Source organism: Actinia tenebrosa, unplaced genomic scaffold (genome assembly GCF_029948245.1).
Source record: "Actinia tenebrosa isolate PJP-AT-01 unplaced genomic scaffold, QUT_ActTen_1.0 PGA_scaffold8__29_contigs__length_14323225, whole genome shotgun sequence".
Classification (NCBI taxonomy): Eukaryota; Metazoa; Cnidaria; class Anthozoa; order Actiniaria; family Actiniidae; genus Actinia; species Actinia tenebrosa.
This window is the reverse complement of record NW_028292585.1, coordinates 13,396,032-13,418,323: the sequence shown is the minus strand read 5'-3', so window position 1 is coordinate 13,418,323 and position 22,292 is coordinate 13,396,032. Positions and strand designations below refer to the sequence as shown.

The 22,292-nt window shown below is 36.9% G+C and overlaps 3 protein-coding genes and 1 long non-coding RNA gene across 6 annotated transcripts; 3 read left to right on the top strand and 1 right to left on the bottom strand.

Moving 5' to 3' along the window:
- The first annotated feature begins 21 nt into the window (after positions 1-21).
- LOC116305659 (uncharacterized) lies at positions 22-13,347 on the top strand. 2 transcript variants are annotated; one of them, XM_089024375.1, is made up of 14 exons: positions 22-548; positions 2,095-2,171; positions 2,768-2,895; positions 3,823-3,968; positions 4,379-4,437; positions 5,981-6,056; positions 6,511-6,555; positions 7,078-7,202; positions 7,633-7,773; positions 8,345-8,405; positions 8,606-8,659; positions 9,480-9,548; positions 9,859-9,963; positions 11,941-13,347. In XM_089024375.1, exons 1-14 carry the CDS (start codon positions 456-458, stop codon positions 12,046-12,048), a joined length of 1,287 nt encoding a protein of 428 aa, XP_088880501.1. In that variant the 5' UTR covers positions 22-455; the 3' UTR covers positions 12,049-13,347. The 2 variants fall into 2 exon arrangements, with proteins under 2 accessions (XP_088880501.1, XP_088880502.1); XM_089024376.1 differs by lacking the exon at positions 2,095-2,171.
- On the bottom strand, positions 10,127-11,439 carry LOC148905241 (uncharacterized). Its single transcript, XR_016118751.1, has 2 exons — positions 11,165-11,439; positions 10,127-10,750 (listed from the first exon to the last, which is right to left on the bottom strand). It is a non-coding gene; the product is annotated as an uncharacterized LOC148905241 (long non-coding RNA).
- Positions 13,348-13,642: 295 nt separating the features above from the next.
- On the top strand, positions 13,643-14,586 carry LOC116305653 (gem-associated protein 6). The gene has a single exon (XM_031715610.2). It carries the CDS (start codon positions 13,661-13,663, stop codon positions 14,189-14,191), a length of 531 nt encoding a protein of 176 aa, XP_031571470.1. The 5' UTR covers positions 13,643-13,660; the 3' UTR covers positions 14,192-14,586.
- Positions 14,587-15,697: 1,111 nt separating this feature from the next.
- Positions 15,698-20,814, top strand: LOC116305657 (cathepsin B). Of its 2 annotated transcripts, XM_031715613.2 has the most exons (10): positions 15,706-15,941; positions 16,733-16,925; positions 17,194-17,230; positions 17,935-18,082; positions 18,512-18,665; positions 19,027-19,072; positions 19,526-19,625; positions 20,079-20,109; positions 20,501-20,540; positions 20,624-20,814. In XM_031715613.2, exons 1-10 carry the CDS (start codon positions 15,826-15,828, stop codon positions 20,698-20,700), a joined length of 942 nt encoding a protein of 313 aa, XP_031571473.1. In that variant the 5' UTR covers positions 15,706-15,825; the 3' UTR covers positions 20,701-20,814. The 2 variants fall into 2 exon arrangements, with proteins under 2 accessions (XP_088880503.1, XP_031571473.1); XM_089024377.1 differs by lacking the exons at positions 20,079-20,109; positions 20,501-20,540; positions 20,624-20,814 and adding an exon at positions 19,856-20,070 and having other exon boundaries at positions 15,698-15,941.
- Positions 20,815-22,292: the final 1,478 nt, after the last annotated feature.

Below are 22,292 nucleotides of genomic sequence, written 5' to 3'. Positions count from 1 at the left end.
GTAAACTAACCTTTTGGCGGGAAAAATTCTCGTACCCAGATCTCCAAGGTAAGATCACGTGATTCTCGTTCCTCAGTCGTAATTCTCGTTCCTCAGTCGTAATTCTCGTTCCTCGGTCGTGATTCTCGTTCCTCAATCGTGACTCTCAATCATCAATCGTGATTCTCAATCATCAGTCTTCTTTCTTAATCCTAGCAATCCGTCATTCTCAATCATCAGTCGATTTCTCAACAGGCAGTTGCAAACTCAATCACTTTTGAATGGTATGGCTTGCCATACCCTCACGTCCCCCCACGCATACTCGAAACTCGGAACTCGGAACTCGGAACTCGGAACTCGGAAGTCAGAAGTCGGAAGTCGGAACTCGGAAGTGACCCTCCTCGGCCATCGTAAGCTCTAATTGTTATCGTTGATTTCTCACAGTTCGCAAAGGGGACTACTTCGAGGGAAGCAAGATGAGGTTTCTTCGGAGCTTGGTCTTTCATAGTTCATCCCCTCCTGGGCGTTTTTTCTCTACAGCAGGATGTCTTTATTCTCAAGTGAATAAGGTATATATAAACAAGAAATAGACAGATTCGATGCAAAATGTTTTTCATCTGCAGCAAGAACACTTAGCATGTTTCTTACGCAAACTCCAGAATGTTCTTTGCAGAAGTTTTCATCTCTAATTTACAATAGGTCTAATAAGCCTTTTCATAGTTTAAGAATCGATTCCACTGCGCATGCGATTTTATCCCGAATTTCTCACCTTCTTTTGTCTAAACCTTCTTTTGTTCTTAATTAAACAAAAGAAGGTGAGAAATTCGGGATAAAATCGCATGCGCAGTGGAATCGATTCTTAAACTATGAAAAGGCTTATTGTCTGATATTGTTTTTATTCCTATTTTTTTATTTGTTTTGTTTTGTTTCGCATACGAGATATAGGATAAAGGGCGCTTTATGTGTCGCTACGCGTACGATCCAGGCGCATAACCTTGCATACAAAAGAGTCACGAACCTGATTATATAGGCTCAGGATGTTTTTATGCATATAAGGTCCTAATATATGGAGAAAAGTTGTGTTGGGGACCTGGGACAGCCCTCCCCCAAGTAACAACTTTACATAACGTTTACATGGAGTTTCACTTAGCTTAATTCTCCAGGAAAACATGGGTCTCATAAAGCTAAGCTCAAATGAAAATTTTTGTCCCCCAGCAGGTTGTAAGGCCATGCATTTGAATAACACTACAGGAAGCCCAGCATTTGTAATTTATCAAATCAACTCTCACAATTCCTATCAGTCTCTGATATTTAACCATTTCCCATTATCTAGGTAGCTATTTTCTATTGAAATAATTGTATATTGTTCATATGTATAGTAAATTCTGTGTTGTTTTTTCAGTCTATGACAATTATTTGTTATAGCAGTAGCCACATGGGCTTATATTGAGCACAGATTTTCATTGGGTCAGGCTATAATATAGAGTTGAAGAAGGGCTGAATTATTATTATGTTAGTGTGCGAGAAAATTTCATGTTTGAACTGTCTCCCAAGGGAGAGGGGGTCAGATGGGTTACACCACTAGCCCACTTCCCCGATAAAAAGTGAACAGTCCCTAAGGGTGCAGACAAGCAGCTGATGGAGTAACCTTATTAATTGACAAAACATTCTTTGAATTTTCAATTCTTAGAAACAAAGGTTAATAATATCTTTGTTCAAGTGGTCCTGGTTAGTGTATCTGCACTGTAAGTTCCAAGAGCAACAGTATCTGGCATTAGTTAAGTAAAATATTGTCTTACAACTTACAGTGCAAACACACTAAATGTCACCACTTGAACAAAATTTAAGATACTTTAAGAAAATAATAAGCCCATCGTGAGAGAGCAAAATCAGTATCATATTGACCTCAGGTAATTGCATTCTCTCATTCCCTTGGTTGTTAATAACGTTTAAGTTTTTTTCTTAAATATTTCTAGGCTTTAATTTGTTGTTTGTTCCTGATTGGTTCAAGTTTGACGTTGAGATTGATTCCTTTGTTTTCATTCAATGTTGTGATTGGTTAACTTTCTTCGAGTTTGTCCACACAGTAAATATGTATACTGAATTCCTAATTAGGCTCTTCGTGTACAAATTGAAAAGATGGAATCAGGAAAAGGAGTAGAGATAGAATGGCAAAGTGGAGAAAAAAGCAGGTGAAAATTTCACCAAAGTACATATTGTGTTCATTTTAGTTCATTTATCTTCTTATCTTTCTTATTTATTTCATTTCATTTTTAAATTTTATTCAACTGCTTTATACTGTTATTTTATTTTATTTCATTTTTAGCTTTTTTTTGGAGCAAAAATCAATTTCTAAATTCCAATTTGAACTCTAGTGGATGAAGAGCCACTATCTGAAAATGCTACTGCTAATTAAATCTTATTTATTTATCATTCATATTTATTCACTATTTATATCCCATTTTCTGTTCTATTCTGTTTCCTTTCATTTTTTGAGTGTTTTTTTTTTTAATTCCTTTTTTCCTTTTCTACATCTCAATAATCTTTATTCCTTATTACATAATATCTTATCATCATCATCATTGTTGTTGTTGTTGTTGTCATATACACGTCTATATCTTTATTTATTTGGAGACTTCCATCATGCTTGACAACAATAAAATAACCATGCAAACAAGCATGATGAGGGGCAGGCAAGCAGACTCTAAGGTCCCAGCAAGGCGTGCCCCTAATGGTCTTGCTGATCTCAATGAATATGCTAAATGGATCATCTTTGGTTTCATGTCAGATTCCACAGCAGTTGGTTAAGGATGAATTGTCAGTGTAGCAAGTGTTCACAAGGACACAGCGGTCAGAGAAAACTTAATGTTGCTAAGCTTCCAGAGAACATTTCTCTTGCACACGTTGATATTTCAGGTACTAAAGAATTCTCCTCCACAGGCTATGTTTGATGGTTATAATGGTATATTATTAATGTACTTTTGGAAAATATTGATACTTTACTCATGGGAAGGGTGACCCTAAGGACAGTATATTTTATAATTCCAGACGATATCGATACATCCCCCATGGGGCAAGAGGGGAATTGGAACAGGGTTCATGCAGGTCCTTAAACTCCTTGAAAAGTGCTGGAATTTAAAATGCATTTTCAAGGGCACTTGAAAATCCTTGAAAATAGAAAAAAAGTAGAAATGTCCTTGAATACTCCTCACCTTGAAAAAAATTGTCCATAAATACATGTCAGTAAAACTTTCAAGATATGTAAACCGCGAGTCGTTGTCATTGGTTAAAATTAGAGATTTTCATTACGTCTCGGGGATGTTTCCAGAACTTAGTGGCTCAATGTGGTGTGGATATCACGTGACAAATTCGCACATCTTGATTAGCATTGGCATTTTCTTCACTTTTTTTGATACCAAAATAAAACCCTCTTAAGCGTTACTCCTATGAAAAATGTCATTTTGGTCCTTGAATACTCCTTGAAAACTCCTTGAATAATTTCTTGGGAACCTAGCACGAACCCTGTTGGAATTTCCATGGGGTTGGAAAGGTCTACGGATGGTATGTGCATAAACTAAAGTTCTTTGAGATTACCAAATCTTCAATACCCTATGGAAGAGGATTGGAGTTTTAAAGGCTTGAGTGGTCACAGTCTGAGGAAGGTATATTATGTAGTTCCAGAAAATATTCATACCTTCCCCATGGAGGGGATTGGAATTTCCAAGGGGATAGGAGGGTATATTGCATTAAGTTTCATAAAATACCATGCCTTTGTCATTGATTTTCAAAGGTCTTAGTGATTTTGAGGTGAGTTTTAAGTTTCTTTTTTTTCCCTTCCTGTAGAATCATCATTTGTTTTAAAAGTATCATGGAAGAATGAGGAAGAGCACACAAGTGTTTTTCCATTAGATTGGTTAAAACAACACTCCTACTCTAGACAGGATATTGAAAGGCAAAGTGTGCAACGAAAATTCCAAGCTTTCCAAGGGGTGGGTATATTATTGTGTCATTCTTTCTCACTGATACAAGATTGGTTCAAGTTAAAGAAACTATAAACCTTTAAAAACAGTAGAATAACAAACGTAAAAAAAGGAAAATTATTATCAGAATTTTTTTTTTAACTAAAAGTAACTGATCTGGGAAAAATCCATTTTTACAACTTTATTTGGTTGGTGGCCTGTGCTAGGTTCAAGTGATGGTTAAATAATGCAATCATTCCTAAGAGAGTCAAATGGGAAAGACATAACTGCCAATTGTTGGTGGTATTAACAGTGGAAACTATTGAGAAACCTTTTGTTAAAAAACATCACCAACTATAACAAATTTCATTCAGTTCATTGTTTTATGAAAGTCTTCTTATTTTTTTAATTTGGAACTTATGCTTCTTGTCGTTATACAGAAAGACATTCCCTCTGTCAATTACCATGATATTGTAAACACAGACTCTGGGCTGTTGGAGTAAGTGACATTAATGAAAAATATGTGTGCAATATGTTAAATACTAGTGAAATCTACAATAAGCTGAACACCTGTAAGTGTGATGCACCCTATGCAAGCCTATAGACAAGCTGTACCCATAGAAAGACCACACCCATAGATAGGCCACACCTATAGACAAAATGTACCCATAGGTCACACCCATAGACAATATGCACACCCAATAATATTAAAGCTGTGACTATACGGGGACCATGGAGCTAGAGGGGGTCAGTGGCAATATTTCTTCCACCATTTTTGATTTATTTGCTTATTTTCTATTTTATACAAAATTCAGTATTTTGAAGAGAATTCTGAAATATTGGCGCTCCCAATCCAAAACTCACTCAGCAGCATGATGAGCTGGAGAGCCCATTTTACGGTAAACAGCATGTAGTCTTGGTTGCTACAGATAATAGTTAATCTGATTTCCGTGATGTCAAGATGACGAATGCCAGGCAAAAACATCAAGCATCTGTAAATATGCCTACACTCGATCTATTTAGAGTTATAAACCAAGTCATTCGCACAAATAGGTCGCTTGGCTATGAAAGTCCCAATAAGACACCCAAAACAATATACTTGTCATATAATCACTTATTACCTGTAGCATTAAAAATGCCAATGAAACAATTTGATTGAAATAAACATTTATGAAAATATATACCTTTAACCCGCTCCCAAAAGAACAACACCAGCAACACAAGCTAAGAACAGACGTATTATGTACAAAACAGAAACAGAGTCACATCTATCACAAAACACAGTGATCTAAGTAAGCATACAAATTATACAGGTATACGAGTACCTAAGTACAAATGTGCCTACAGATCTAATACATAACACGGACAGTGATCTAAGTAAGCATGCAAATTATACAGGTATATGAGTACCTAAGTATAAATGCGCCTACAGATCTATCATAAAACACAGTGATCTAAGTAAGCATGAAAATTATACAGGTATACAAGTACCTAAGTATAAATGTGCCTACAGATCTAATACATAACACGGACAGTGACCTAAGTAAACATGCAAATTATACAGGTATACAAGTACCTAAGCATAAATGCTGCCTACAGATCTAATACAAAGACAATAAACGCACATCACATACATAAAATAACAGCAAAAGGGTTAGATAGGCAGTGATAATGTGTAAGAAAAACCTGAAATCCTTTGATCTTGGGCAATAGTTCATCGAAACATTCTCAGTGACCCTTTGAAATAAAGCGCCACAGTAGAGTCACATGATATCTTATAACGACGTAAATATTGTTTCAGTGATGTAATGTGCCGTCCATTGATAGTGGCATGCTATGTGTTCATGCTGTGTTAATCCGTACGATGACATGCATTACGCAAGTATTCCCTATGCAATGAATAGAAATGAAATCTGAGACGAGCACTTTGAAAGTGCTGCTTCACGCCGGTAACTAAGCCGTGTAGCTCATCATGCCCTGCTATAATTGTTGAATGTAGTAGCAATCATATATTAATGTTGATACCTTAATATTATTGTCAGATGGCTACTCCAAGTGAATCATCATGGTATATCAGTAGTAAAGAAAGTACCAAGTGAGGAGGATTCCATTCTTAAGGTATCAAAAACTGTAGTTCCCATGGCAACACTCCTATTAATTCGTTTATTTGATATTCTAATTAATAATGTAAGTGTGACCCAACACACTCCACAAAATAATAAAGAATAAAGTTTCCAGGGGGTGAGGGGTGGTGATCGTCTGAAAAGGGTGAGTTATATATTGTGTGGTTCTGGAAAAATTCAACACCCCACCATGGAGGAAATTTGAAAAAAAAAACCTCAACTGTCTAAAATGTCCAATTTTCTTCCATTCTTCCATATGATTCTTATTTTGTTTTTCCTGTGACCCCCCCTCCGTCCCTGTCCCTGTCCCCGTCCCTGATTTCCTCCATGGTGGGTAAGGGTATTTTCTGGAGCCACACATTTAACATTTAAGAAGACTTTAACTGCGTACACCCCCTTCCTATGAAGGGGGATTGGAAATTTATTAACAACATTTATTTAATTTCTAGGTTGCAAGAAAGATGGGCCCAGTACTTAGGACCATTTATGGAGAGGTACAGCTTTAATTCAATAAGATTTGCCTCAGAAATCAATAAGAAGTAACACTGATTTGTGGCTTTTTCTTTTGCTCTTTGGTTTTCCTCCCTCCTGAAAACCTAACACACTCAATTATGTTTCAAATCTTTTGAAAGATTCTTCCGTTGAGCACAAAATTAATAGAATCAATTATTTAATTATTATTGATGGTTTTCAACCATTCCCAAGAGAATTAAATAACAAAAGACAAGGCGGCTATGTTGGAGGATATAACCAAAGAATTCATCGACAATTCTTTTGTTAAGTTCCTCCAATATGGCCACTGTGAAAACCATCAATTAATATATCAAATATAAATATTGTTTTCTGTAACAAAGAAAGTATTTTTCATTGCTACTAATTCTATTATACTCAGTATTAAGGGTATTATTATGTACCAAGGAAGAACAAAACAATCAATCACCATATGCAACCTCTCTGCTTTCAAACTCTGTGAGAGTTGAGAAAATTGATAAATAAATTGAATGTTTCTGGTGCAGGTTTTTGATGTGATAAGCACACCAAAGCCAATCAACATTGCATATTCAAGTTCCTATCTACCTTTACACATGGATTTGGCCTATTATCAATCACCTCCTGGAATCCAGTTACTTCACTGCTTCAGGTATTTTGATTTCTTTGTTTCAATATCTTTAGTCACCCAGAAAGCTGATAGGACTTAAAGGCAGTGACAATCTAGACTGTTTTTGAATTAGTCAAATACTTCTGTGTTTCTTGAGTACAGTCACATTTATTCAAGGTTAGCCTTGTACGTATCAGTGTCTAAATATTCACAAATACCAATGGTAAAGTAAGGAATGCACAACTTCAACAGTACAAACACTTTGAAATTTCATGGAACTTCACTGCAACACATGAATATTCAAATTAATTGGATTAAGGAAATAAGGCTATACCTGCTGTTTAATAGAGAATTTGAAACTGGAGTATTAAGATGCATGCATTAAGAGTTAATTATGGTTGTGAATGAACATGTTGCTTGATATAATAATAGAGATGATCATATGATTGTAATAAGTTTCCTTTCCCTATAGATTTGATCCACAAGTTGCTGGTGGAGAAAGCATCTTTCTGGATGTTTTTGCAGTTGCTGAAAGCTTCAGGGAGACACATCCTGAAGAATTTAACACCCTCGTTCGTGTTCCAGCAACATTCCAGAAGATACACTTTGAAAGGTACCCTTGAAAACATGCCCAGCTACATATACACATAGAGCTACCATGTATAAATGACATTAATAAATGTTTATCGTCATCATCATGATATGTATCATCATCACCATTGTCATCATTTGCAACATCATCATTATCATCACAGTCATCATCATCATTATCACCACATGCACAGTCATCATCATCATATATCATCATCATCATGTATCATCATCATCATGTATCATCATCATCATGTATCATCATCAATTATTATGATCATGTATCATCATCACTATCATTATCATCATCTACAACATTATCATCTACAACAACATTATCATTATCATATATCATCATCATCATGTATCATCATCTTTCAAACCACTTGCCTATGCCTCATGATTTTAACCTGCCATCAAAACACTCCTGTTCACTTATTAAACGGTACTTACATGTAATAGCCGGTTTTCAAACTGGACATATTCATGCAACTATATCCTATGTTCATCTAGATCTTATGGTGTAAAAAATTTGTCATTTTATCTTGTTTGAATACTTATTTAATTAATTATTAATGTTGTTATGTTCTTAGAGATTATCCAGTATACTTGAAGTATCAACGGCCTCATATATCTCTGAACCACAGGAAAGAGGTAGCTATAGTTCACACAGTTTTTGCTAAAGAAAACTTTATCCACCTGTATCAACTACACGTGATAACCATGCACAAGAAAGGGATGCATGCACACCTTATTTCACTTGTGTTGGTCCAGGGGTTTTCAAAATTCTATAGTTAAAAACTGGTGGTGGCTCAAATGAATCTTCATTGACAAACAATAATATTGTTTAATAGATTGTGGCTATCACCTGGTCTCCACCTTTTGAGGGCCCTTTGTTTGTTGATGAGGTAGGTGTATAAACTGCATGTATATGTATATAGGTTCAGAGTAGAATCAGGATGATTCTGAAGAAGGCTAATCACTAGTTATAGCCGAAACGTCATGTTCTCAAAAAATCTATGCAGTTTTATCTGTAATCTTAAATTTAATAGAATCAGGAAATTATCAAGTATTACTCTGAATCCTTTCCCTTGTACAGCATTCTGATAATGGCTGTCAAAGTGTACAAAAACGAGGTCACCAGGTCTTTATAGTTCACATAGTCCACATAGTTCACAATAAAAGATATAAAAGCACATGAAAATGAAATGTGTTTGTTATAGAAGAAAATTGACATTTTGTTTTGACCTGAATTTGCGCTATCCACCTTTATTTTGAATAAGCAGCCTTGCTCTGCCTTGCAAGATGACTGATGGCCTCATTTCTATGTGCTCATCAGCCATTATTATCATAATGCTGTGTTGTATTGAGACTTTTCTGCAAAAAAAATTGTATCCCCGTCAAATAAACCAGAGACTAATGAGACCCATCAAAAATGGGAGGAAGAAAACTAATATTGTGCATTTCAGGGGGGGGGGGGGGGGGTAGTAGAGGTGCCACAGTTCCTTTCTGAAATCCATGACCCAACTATACATATTTAAGTCCAAAACTGCTGACCAGTTTTTACAATCTACATAAAATTTACATTACCTTTTGTCCCATGATTTTATAGAGACATTGCTTTCAATTCCCCATCTTAGTTTTAGGAGTCAGAAATTTATGTGTGTATGTTTAGGTTAGGAACTTGCTGAACTTATTTTTATCAAACTCTGAATAAAAAATTTTCAGGATGATGTAGAAGCATATTACAACGCTTATCGGAAATTCAATGATGCGATTGAAAAATCACCTTTACTGGTAAGAATCCATCCTTTCATTCACCTTCCTTCCTTCCTTCCTTCCTTCCTCCTCCCTCCCTCCCTCCCTCCCTTCCTTCCTTCCTTCCTTCCTTCCTTCCTTCCTTCCTTCCTTCCTTCCATCCATCCATCCATCCATCCATCCATCCATCCATCCATCATTCTATCCTGCCAATCTCCATCCTTCCTTCCATCCCATCCACCCAACCACCCATCCATCCATCATTCCTTCCGTTCATCTTTTTAAATTATTTCAGTAATATTTCTATTGATGTTATTAACAGTTATCCTTTAATTATCTTGTGATACAGTTAAAGTTCAAACTCAATGAAGGTGAATTGGTTGCTTTCAACAATATTCGTGTCCTTCATGGCCGTCGCGAATTTGAACTTAATGGCGGCAATCGACACCTGAAGGTGAATAAAATAATCAATAAAACACAATGCTGTATGGTTATTCGCAGCTTTAGTAAGTTTTAACACCTATCAATCATACTTTTAAAATTGTTTTTTCCATTTTCAAACATGTCTTATTGTGCAGCAGCAGCTTTCAGACAAAAAACTCTCAAATCTCAAATAATAATAGTTATAATAGTAATTTAATAACTTCTAAAGTGCAAAATCTATGTACATATTCAATTGCGCTATATAAGTACTTACAAAATGTATACACCTAATTAAAAAACATAGACGGGCTCAAGAAGGTCATATCATCGAAGCTAAGACCGAAAAGGATTTTGGGTATTTCGAAATAAGTATTATATTTGCATATATGTGACAGAGTCAAAAGACACTATTTTGGACAGTAATTATTTAGTCATAAATCTATATTTTTAATTAGGAATGCCTCGTGTACACATAGGAATGTAATTCTTTAGTTAACTGTTTGCGTGGAAAATGCGTAAGCAAGAAATAATTTCCGTACGTAATTACATTACAGTGAGTCATGCCTAGGTTTGGCGCTTGTTTACGTAAGTTCGTGTTTGGGACATCCTGTTTGCGCCTAGGGCGTGCAACATTGCGTAGGATGTGTAAGGTCTTAAGAATGCAGGTTTTCCCATAAAAGTAGGCCCAAACTAAGCTTAAATCAGTGTAGTAAAAGTTCTTGAAGACGTTGCGTTGTCTACGGATATTTTCACATATCAAGACAAGGAATTCTCTTCGATGTAAAGGTATGAATCTTTGCAGCCTTTTACACTTTTACCTAGGATAGATTTAGGACAAATCTATGTTCATATCGTTAACTAGTCATTATATTTTATAGCTTAGATTTTCTACATATTTGTTAAGCATTCGTTTCATGTTGTAGTAATTCTAGTCGCATTAGCGCGTAATTTAGTACAAAGTTATTCACGCAGTAGTAATTTAGTAATCACGCTGAGTGTATCTTGTCTTTTAAACTCTTTAAAACGTTTACTATAGGATCGCTACCGCCTTACTCGCTTGTTTAACCTTTTTACTACGATAAATAGCCTTAACTGCGGGATAAAAGACCTTTTCTTTCTAACCTTTAATTTGTTCGCTACTTAAACTCTACACTCAAGGTCATTGTCGCGACCGCGTGTTCAGTAAACCGTGTAATTCTTAGTTTGTCATAAACAAAGGTTAAAATACTTACCTAAAGCCATAGTTAACCTCTAGTCAATTTTTCCTATTGCTTTTTCCATTGGTTTAGTTCATTTTAAACGGTTTACCGACTTGTACATTAAACTTTGCAACCTAGTAATTTTCACTCGCGTATTGTAAACACTGCTAATCAGTATGCAATATTCAAATTACCTGTGACGTAATTTACGTATTTCCGTTTCTATTTATATCTAGCAAAACTGTATTTTATTCATAACTTTTTAGCTATTTAGATAAGCTACAAATTTATTTTATCTCATTGTAAATATTTTTTTTGTTTTCATTAGAGATATCCTGTAATCTCGTTCCCGTTTTTTTTCATGTATTGTAAAGTTGTGTGAATTTTTCAATAAATTCTTTTGTCAAAACCACTTGCAATCTGATTCATAGCTGAGCGCCTTGCCGCCGGTTACATATAGACATGTAAAAATGCACAGTAGAGCAAAGTTGGTCAACCTAGATTAACAACATGCCTAAGCCATGATGCATAAAATGTGCACAGGAAGGGAAAACTGCAATACGCATGAAATTAGCATAATTGTTTGTCTTCCCATGCTCCCCTTCGGTCTTAATTAGCTTTGATGATATAACCTTTTTTTGAACCCGACAACGTTTTTTCAATAAGGCGTATACAGTAATGATTATTACAATTAAGAAAGGGAAAACTATTAAGTATTTAATTCTAATGGTGACTAATGCAAAAAAGCCAACGTACTATCTAGTTTTTAATCATTATGAAGACTAACACAATGTGAATATCTTTTACAGGGCTGCTATGTTAATATTGATGAATTCCGCAACAAGGTAGATGTGATGTCACAGCTCAAGGGTGATGGACACCTCTCTAAAAGAGTTGGCAACAATTGTTTCTTCTAAAAAAATTCTATAATCATTTAAGGTGCAGTAAAACAAGCAATAAATTCTGCAGCAGAGCACAAGTTGCAGAGCAAATGTTGCACTTACCACTCTGGGTGAAAATGTTTTTTATCATTGCAAAGAGTAGAGAGAGTTTTCTTACGGTGGCCCATAAGTGCAAAACACAAACACAAAAGTAAAAACACAAACGCAAAAGCCAAAACACAAACGCAAAAGCCAAAACACAAACGCAAAAGCCAAAACACAAACGCAAAAGCCAAAACACAAACGCAAAAGCCAAAACACAAACGCAAAAGCCAAAACACAAACGCAAAAGCCAAAACACAAACGCAAAAGCCAAAACACAAACGCAAAAGCCAAAACACAAACGCAAAAGCCAAAACACAAACGCAAAAGCCAGAACACAAACTCGAAAGCCAAAACACAAACGCAAAAGCCAAAACACAAACGCAAACGCAAAAGTCAGAACGCAAACGCAAAAGTTGGATTCAACTGGGCTTCCTGTGTTAAAAAGAGAAGAAACTGAACCCTGAGTGGAACCTATCACACCTATCACAAGACTTCCGCAGTCCTTCGCTAGGCCGCTTCCTTATGGAGAGTGAAGCGGCCGAGCGGGGTCTGTGGAAGAGTCTAGTGTATCTCTTGCCTGGCTACACTGGCTAATCGGTTGAGTTATCATGATGGTGGAAGAAGAAGAAGCGATAAAGCATTCAAAAAAGGCTATGATTATACCACTATTCTCGAATTTTTTAGCAAAGTTTAACGATATCCACATTTATGGCAAAACATCTAAATAATAATAAAATAAAGTAATTTTTCATAATTGGTAAGTAATATTCCAGTAACAAAGATACAAAGACTACTTTATTAACCTACCTGAGGTGTCAAGTGTTTTGGCTTTTGCGTTTGTGTTTTTACTTTTGCGTTTGTGTTTTGCACTTATGGGCCACCGTAGTATACCCTGTTTGCATGCACCCAAAACCCTTAGTCGTTTGCAAATCTAGGTAAGTTGCTAAAATAAAAATGACATTTTTTCCAAGTCATGGGAAACAACTGGACATGATCAGAGATAGGGTAGACCCAGGGTATTTAACCTGTGAAATAAAAATAATTAGTCAACGTGTAATACATACTAAAATAGACACAAAAGAAAACAAAGGAATTAAGGTATACTAAAGTGTGTTAGTGTAATATCTATTTATAGGTTTAGTGACTTCACTCTAAAAAAATGCATAACTAGCATTTATTACTGGTATCTTCAAATGGATTTTGAATAATAAATTATTTTTTTAAAAGAAACGATGAAGGTGTTATTGCTGGTGTAAAAAATGATTTTATATTCTTTGATCCTTTGCATTAGACTACGTTTTTCTTTTTGATACCTTTCAAACAACCTTTTCCAAGATTTTGTCCCCTTTTTTTCCATTCTTATTTTCTCCCTTTCTTTATCTCCCTCCCTTTCTCTCACTCTCCCCCTCTTTCTCTCTCATTATCACAGTTTTAGTGTTTTCATTTCTTAACCCTATACCCCTACCCCATTATCAAGGGCGTGGTCGTATCAGACGTGTTCCGATTGCGCGCAAAGGGACTGGGCCTATCTTACCAAACAAAAATGGCGGCCGACGATGACTTCACCAAACTATCTCCAACAACTCTTCAAAAATTTGTCGACAAAAAAGTTACTATAACATTAATTGATGACAGAAGAATAGTTGGATGGGTTTATACTATAGATCCTGTTACTTACTGTGTCGTAGTTGTGCCTGTGAAAGACGTTATTTCATCGAAAGATGTATTGAACAAAACCAGTTATTCAGTGATGTTTCTCATGGGTGACGCTGTAAATTCGATCCACATCGATCAGGACGACCCACTTTTAGAAAAACCAAATTTCAAAGAAACATTCCAGCCTACGAACTCTAGAATTTACTCCGAGGATGAGCTGGTTCAAAGAAAATCTAAACTCAAAGAATGGTTGAAGAAGAATCGGATTCCAGTGGAAGGAACAGATAATGGTGTTTTATGTGTTATGGGAGTCCTGTGGATTGATTCGCCTTATGAGGCCGACTGTTGTCGTTGCACTAATGAAATAGTTTTAAATCGAGTACAGACACTAATAAGAAATTTACCTGATGTGAGCTAGCTTAAAGAACAACAAGGATATATCCAATTATTTTAAGAGGTGGTAAGAGGGGCTGGCACATAGATGGGGGGGAGGGGATTGTGGAGAGGAGGACTCTGTGATGTGATGTTTGCTGTGATACCACATGCCATTCCCTTGAGAATTACTCCTTTGTTTTCAATTATCAAACAAGGTAATATGGATATAACTCAATTTACAAAGAGGTTTCAATTTAAAAAAAGAGGTTTCAGCTGTGAGGTTGTCGTTTGTACCAAGCCTCCCCCACTCACCACAGCTGGAAATCAAGCCTAATTTCAACTGAAAAAAAAGAGCAAGGCCAACTATAGCTATGAGAGCAAACAATGGAAGTCAGTAGGGTAAAAGAGCTATTAAAGATATTTTATAGTCATCTTTCATTCCCTTTAGTGATGTTTTTTGTTTATCAATACTACTTGTATTATTGGGCGAGACTCAAACAATGACATGTGGTCTGAAGAAGGGAAAAATTACACCTAAAAAACGTTTGTTATAATCATTTACCTTTTTTTTTCAATAGTTTTCTTGCTCTGACAAAAAAATTGGCTCACACTTGTCTAAAACAGACCTATTACAGATCTAAATGTTTGCAAAAAACATTTAAATGTTGGTTTTTTTAATTTTCTTTTTTGATCATTTGGGCTTGTATACAAATCAAGTTAAAAGAAACATGCAAAAAAGTATAAATAAACAGTTGTTTTATGTTTTTATTGTTATCATATTATATAGTTATCTTAATAATGTTTTTATGTATGTATTATAAAGACAAATTCTGCACTTTTACCAAATTTTGTAAAAATGCCATTTTTTCCAATTCCAGTCTATTCCAGTATTTCCTTTGATGATGGAAACATGCTGCTGATCTGTCAACAACAATGGCAATTTTATTTTTCTTGCCAAATAATATGAAATGCCCTTGAGACAATCAAGGGGATACCAATCAAGTTAAAAGAAACATGCCAAAAAGTAATAGATAGTTATCTTATTAGAGTGCATGCACTAAATCTGTGAACATTAATTAGTACTGATTAGTACTTTTTCATTCTGAATCCTTTGTTTTCTATTGTTTATTTATCACCATTTAGTACTAAAAGTTAGTATTTGTTTCACGGGTTTAGAGTGACCACAGTAAATCCGTGAAACTTTAGTAATACTAAATAGAACAATTTCATGCAAATTCCATTGTTTTCTATTGTTTAACTAGCACTATTTTTTACTATTTAGTAATTAGTGTTTCACGGATTTACTGTGGTCTCTCTAGTGCGTGCAATCTAATATATTTTTTAACTATAATTATAACGACAAATTCTGCACGTTTACCGAATTTTGTAAACACATACACTAAAAAATTTGTTTCCAACTCCAGTCCAGTACATTACACTATTTCCTCTGATCATCGAAACATTGCTGATCTGTCAACGACAAAATGGTAATTATATTTTTCTAGTCAAATCATATGACATGCCTTTTAACCATAAGACAATCAGTTGTTAAATCACGAGTTCAGGAAGCTTACTAATAAACTCCCCCAATGCTCTTCGTTTGTCATTCTGTTTCAGAAGCCCTTCGCTGAACTCGTTCAGAACTTTTTTCGCTTTTTGTGAACCTAAACTGAAAACATGTTGAGAGTATCGTTCGTGATAGCTCTTCTCCTTGTAGTCAAATGTTACTCTGACAAACAGGAAATGGTAATTTCAGAAGATATTGTGCAGAAAGTGAATATTTTAAATGTAGGGTAAGTATTTGCATACGAGATTTTTATTGTGACATTTTTCTTACGATAGTCATTAAAAAAAGATCATCTTAATTGTAGAGGCTTAAATGGTCGAATATTAAGATCCAACTAAGTCAATCATCCTAATCATTTGGTAATCTAGTTTTTAGAATTATGAATAAATATAATGTTAAATACTATATTATAGAAGTAGCTTGTGTTGAATTTTCAAACGTTGGACTGATTATGAAACGAGAAACCACAGAAAACAAACGTAACTACCAAATGCTTTCAGTACATTACGTTTATTTCTATAAAAAAGAAAAAGGAAAAGTTTGTCACGGATCGTTACTACTAGTGGTTAATATATACATATAGGGAAATGCTATTTTGGTTCACGGATTAATCATCTGGAAAAGATTGAGTAACAACATAGAGTGGCAATTTCCGGTCTCGTAGTTCCCGTCTCGTAGTAATTTGGAAAAATGTCAAAAGGACATTACGAACTTATTAGTTTTTAATTCAAGTTATCTTCTCTCTATCTTGCATATATTTTACTGCCCCCTCCCTTTCTCTTTACTGAAATTTGGGGATATTTATTCTCGCTCCGGCGTTTGCTGTCTTGAATGGAAGTTGCTCGTTCATACAAGAAGCGAACTAGAACCTCTGAAGCCGAAGGTACTGGCCCACACACCTCCTTAAGAAATAAATGGTCCTTTATGTGATAAAAACAGTGGCGCAGCTCAACGGGGTCGAACTGAAAGCATATGAAAACTTATTAAGTGATTTAGTTTTTTAAAAATCTTTTTCAGTTGGGAAGCAACTATCTACCCACAGTTCGCGAATTTGACTCTGGAGAAAGCTTCTTTGATGCTGGGCAGTAAAGGTGGATGGCCACGAGAAAACCCACCTCAAGAAAGACGAGTCGAAATAGTGGAGAACATTCCTGATACTTTTGATTCACGTCAGCGATGGCCAGGCTCGATACGACCGATTAGAAACCAGGTACGCTACACCGAAACTAATTAAATTAATTGAATTAACATGGCTTCGCGTCCCCTGGTATCCCCTCTTCTTCACAAACTCCCCTTTAATTCCCCCCTCCCCCTCCCCCCCTTCATGTTTGCGAGCGTTCAGTTTTTACCGGGGAGGGGGATGCGGGCGGTGCATATTTGGCTGGGCCTGGAGGAGGTCATATTTAAATAATCAGACTCTGTCACTCAAGGGGGAGGGGGATCTCATTTTATTAACACGATATTTCATTTTTTTGTAGGGTCAGTGCGGCAGTTGTTGGGCTTTTGGAGCATCAGGTAGATACATTTTTATTGGTTTGCTTGTTCCTTGTTTGTTTGCTTGCTTCCTTGTGTGCTTGTTTGCTTCCTTGTTTGTGTATTTGCTATCTTGTTTGCTTGCTTTCTCGTTTGCTTGCTTCCTTGTCTGTTTGCTTGCTTCCTTGCGTGCTTGTTTGCTTCCTTGTTTGTGTATTTGCTTTCTTGTTTGTAGTGTTTGCTTCCTTGTTTGTTTGCTTGCTTCTTTGTTTGCTTCCCTGTTTGCATATTTGAATATACCATTATTAAACACCGACAACGTGGCGTAACGCTGAACGAAACCTGTATCGAAAAGAAAGTTTTCACAATTTGTGCTCTGCAGAACGCCTGAAAATTAATATCGAAGTTGAAATTTTTCGCGAAAGGGAAAATAACCCAAAACAAAAGCTGTTTTCGTGAGTCTGAAAGAAGGAATCGATGTGTCGCCAATTCCGTGATCAGAAACTGAATCTACAGCTGTAGCAATAATTTATTATTTGTCACAAGCTGAGTCCCTGCTGATATAGGAATCAAATCCATGCATGGCTTCCGGATACGCTTCCAAACATAACGAAAGAGAGCTATTAATGTATATTATTTGCATTACTGTGTCGAGCATGCGCAGTACTGGTACACGTCTCTCAAATGCAGTTCAAGTAAACACAACCATTTTTCACGCCTGGCCTTTTGTTCCTTTTTATCCTCAGAAACTCTCTCAGATCGTTTTGCTATCGCCAGTCAGAACAGAATCGATGTGGTTTTGTCTGCTCAACAATTGGTCGACTGTGATACTGATAACAGTGGATGCAATGGAGGCTGGCCAATCAAGGCATGGAACTATATGGTCAAGACTGGGTAAGATAAGCTCCCTCCGCTCCCCTCCCCTCCCCGGAATAGTTAAGTCATTAGGGACTTTTTTTCGCTGATTTGACGAACTTCTACATTTAGTGCAAATAGTCTCCTTCACAGTTCCCTGCGCCATCTTGAAAGGTAGCCGTGCTTTTGCATCGAAGCGAGACGAACGGTTAGCTTGCAATAATAGAGCCCTTTTTTTAACACCTTGGACAATTATGTCTTGATCCATCATTGCAAGCTCACCGTTCGTCTCGCTTCGAGGCAAAGGCACGGCTACCTTTCAAGATGGCGCAGGGAACTGTGAAGGAGACTATTTTCATGGAATTATCACATAGCCAGGCCACTAAGTTATTTACGCGCCATGTCTATCGCGCCTGGAAGTGTATGTCCAGTTCTTTTCTTGACTCATCTCATTTGTTTCCCTTGCAGTCTCCTAACAAAGGGATGCTACGGTCCCTACTACGCCGAGCAGTATCAGTGCAGACTGAATGGAAGTTCCATCACAGAGTGCCCTAGTGGTAGTACTGCTGAGGTACCCAGGTTCTATCACGCCAAGAATGCTTACGGAATCCCAGCTAGGAACGTAAGTAAAAAGCTGTATTAAACTTGTCAAAAAAAAACTTGTCATCGCTAAACACCACAGCAAAGTACAGCAGTGGCGCAGCTCAACTGGGTCGAACTGAAGGCATGTGGAGGCGCCTCTGGCAGCCGCTATATAATCCATGTATGACCCCGCAATCGGAGTCAGAAAGAAAACGGCCAACCAAATCAGCTCACATGGCGTGGTTGAAATTCCAACCCCTCAGAGGTGAAAGGCGAGGGTTTTACCACCACGCCATCCTGACTTCCCGATTAACCAATTGAAACTCGGACTTGATTAGACTCATTTTCTCAGGGTCATCGTTTCAGTGTCAAAATGTTCATTTTTGTTACTTTTATTTTAGGTGCCTGCGATGCAAACGGAGATCATGACCTATGGACCAGTTGAAGGTATCTGTGATTCTGCTTTGATTTTAGGTGGATCCAAGGCTGGGGTGGGGTGGGGTGAGGGGGGGTAGTGGTGGGTCGTAGGTTTGAACGAGGTCCCCCCACACAATAGCACAAAATAAAAAAAGCAAAATCACGATTACGCGTTGAAACTTTTACCTGAAACTTGTTCGCTATACAAGTTTCGGTTGCACAAGTAGAAAGCAGTTCTATTCGTGCAACAGAAACTTGTGGTGTCGCCACACCCACACATAACAGTTCCTCCTGTACCCATCTTTGTTACGCATTGAAACCATACAGCGCAGCTGTCGGAAAGTCCTGGCTACGCCCCCGCAGGAAACATCTAAAATCTATTAAGATTAACCTTAATGAACCGGCCGACCGCTTTTATACGACCACCCTTGAAGTACAAGGTGTTTGTATGTGTGTACTTATGTTGCTTTCTTTCTTTTGTAGCTGATTTTACGGTTTATCAAGATTTCTTTGCCTACAAGTCGGGAGTCTACACCCACACCACCGGCACGCAAGCTGGAGGGCATGCCATCAAGGTTATTGGGTAGGTATAAATGTATCATGATTGACAGTCATCATCAATCATCATTATCAGTTATCATGATTGACAGTCATCATCAATCATCATCAGTTATCATGATTGACAGTCATCATCGACAGTCATCATCATCATCGACAGTCATCATTCATCATCGTGATCGACAGCCCTCATCATGATCGACAGTCATCATCATCGTAATCAATAGTCATATCATTCATCATCATGATCCACAGTCATCATCATCATCGTAATCAAGTCATCATCATGATCGACAGTCATCATCATCACTTCCATGTGATTTTATTCAGGGTAACTATTGCTGTTATAAATATTTATTATTATCATTATCCATCATCGGACCTCCATCATCGCCTCCATGTGATGATGGTGGTTGATGGTCACGTTGGTGGTGTTTACATGACAAAATGCTCGTGTTAATTTATTTTATCTTTTTAGATGGGGTACAGAGAATGGTGTTCCATACTGGGTTAGTAACTGGATCATCTTTACGAGTTAAAGCATTTGTTATGTACACTTTGTTCGCTATCTTCAGGTGCGAAGCGAGGATGATGACCTCTCCCCCTTGCCCCTCCAACTCTTGTACTCTCGATACGCCACAGACAATCTTGCTTCTCAATGATTGGCTGATATCTTGTGTGAACGTATTACCTAGTTGTGCGAAAGCTTGGCTAATAAAATTTGTAAATACACGTGGTAGAAAGACAATTTTTCTCATGACTTCCCGCGTACAACCACATGCATTTGGGTGTATTATCTATAGATTTTTCTGCATGATGATAAATTTTTCATGTTATGTTCATCAATCGCTTGATATTTCTAAGTGACTAAGTCTATACATCGCTTTTTTTACTTTCCAGCTTTGTGCAAATTCTTGGGGTACAACCTGGGGATTGCAAGGTAGGTTTGTTTCCTTCCTTCTTCGGAGATAGCTTCTTTTCTTTGTTTTCTTCTATTTTAAGAAAATACTGTTATTGTTGCAGGTTATTTCAAGATTCGTCGTGGGGCTGACGAGTGTGGAATCGAAGATGGAGTTACAGCTGGCCAAGCATTACTTTAATAGTTGCAAACTATTTGCACAGTTTTTTAAAGCTGAATTGTATTTTTTTAGTCCGAATTGTATTTTTTATAAACTTTGTTTTTTTATATATTAACAACCAAAGCACCATCTTAATAGTTTGATTCCGAAATGTTATGGTCGCCGTCAAAATTATCGCGTGAGGGCATGGGATTGAAGCAATGTGTTTTTATCACGTAATTCTAAAGGTCTCCAAAACACACCGTACACAAATATTATTTACCGGCCAGGAGGTCCGGATAGGGAAAAAGCGTGCCCGACGTGTTGAAAATATTCAACGGGCCGAGAACACAGTTTGTCAATATTCGGACCCACTTTAGGAAGGTAAATAACCTTTTTTTTTACATTTACTTTTTAACTTGTTTAGCAATCCGTTATCCCAGGATACTACCGGGCCGCGATAAGAGATAGAAAATACCGCCCGCTCGCGCAGCCAATCAGAATGCAGTGTCCTTAAATTAAAGGATAATGATTACGCTAGCAAGAAAGAGCATGTTAGAATTAGCAAACATGCTTGTAGTAATGTACGTAGTAGCTCCATTTTCAAAAGTTGACAGTCATCTCAAGGATGCTGCCTACTTACGGCGCATCTCGCATCGATCGAGGGATTCCCGCGCGGTTTTACTCTCATCCCTAAAATCCTGTCATTCTTACTGCGCATGTTCGACTTAATAGAATGACAGAACTATGGGGCAGTCTCGTTCCCAGAGCTTCTCGGTCTTGTTCATAAATGTCATAATCTTTGCAAAAGGAAAGGAATGGAAGAATGATGTTACCATGGTAATCCATCATGTCTTTGTCCTTCTCGTTCACATTCAATCTTTTGTCAATCCGGTCATCTTTTCTCTTTGCTTGTCAAAAATTCGTACAAAAATGATGGGAAAACTTCCTTGGCTTAGAAGAACGAAAATACACTCAATAACACCCCGGAAGGCAGGAAGTTAGAGCCACCCAGATCACAGTCCATGCCTTCCAAGATCCAATCCAACAAAACCTATATTGGCGCGATGACAACTGAGCGCATTCTTAAGGAGACTGGTAAAAAAGACGTTTTCGCTGAAAAAACTGAAAGCTTTCAGCACTTTTTCTTGCACAAACGAAACATTTAACAAATAGCATCTCTTAATTAACAACATTTTTGGTGCTTCTGAAATTAAGTAAACCTATGCTAAATATCTAGTATTATATATATCTTTTTTTCCCTTTTTTTATACTGCTGGGAAGACAAATGTTCAGCTTTTCATCAGTGGCGTAAAGAGAGAACCAGAGTTGGAGATCATGCACACGTATTTTGGCGCGAAAATTCCCGCCAAATCCATAGGAAGCCCAACAAAACAGGGCGAAAAGGGAAATACTCCAGTTTCGAGTTCGCTCAGCCTTAGCCTCGGTTGTATTTAAAAATAGTCAGCCAATTAAAAGACAACCCGTAGGATTTTAATCCACTTGTATTGTTTCGTAGTACGTACATTTACTATACAATGGACCTTAATAAAAGAAACATAATTGCATACCATCGAGACTAGGGTTGAGCAAAGCCTAACTCGAAATTAAGTATATATGATTTGTAGTCAAAT

What these genes read in the sequence shown, in the direction of transcription:
- LOC116305657 (XM_089024377.1), top strand. Translation starts at nt 15,826, where the DNA reads ATGTTGAGAGTATCGTTCGTGATAGCTCTTCTCCTTGTAGTCAAATGT. An exon ending in AACTATATGGTCAAGACTGG is followed by an intron (nt 18,083 to 18,511) that starts GTAAGATAAGCT and finishes TTTCCCTTGCAG; the next exon opens with TCTCCTAACAAAGGGATGCT. An exon ending in ACGGAATCCCAGCTAGGAAC is followed by an intron (nt 18,666 to 19,026) that starts GTAAGTAAAAAG and finishes CTTTTATTTTAG; the next exon opens with GTGCCTGCGATGCAAACGGA.
- LOC116305659 (XM_089024375.1), top strand. Translation starts at nt 456, where the DNA reads ATGAGGTTTCTTCGGAGCTTGGTCTTTCATAGTTCATCCCCTCCTGGG. An exon ending in AATTCCAAGCTTTCCAAGGG is followed by an intron (nt 3,969 to 4,378) that starts GTGGGTATATTA and finishes GTCGTTATACAG; the next exon opens with AAAGACATTCCCTCTGTCAA. An exon ending in CTCTGAACCACAGGAAAGAG is followed by an intron (nt 8,406 to 8,605) that starts GTAGCTATAGTT and finishes ATTGTTTAATAG; the next exon opens with ATTGTGGCTATCACCTGGTC.
- LOC116305653 (XM_031715610.2), top strand. Translation starts at nt 13,661, where the DNA reads ATGGCGGCCGACGATGACTTCACCAAACTATCTCCAACAACTCTTCAA.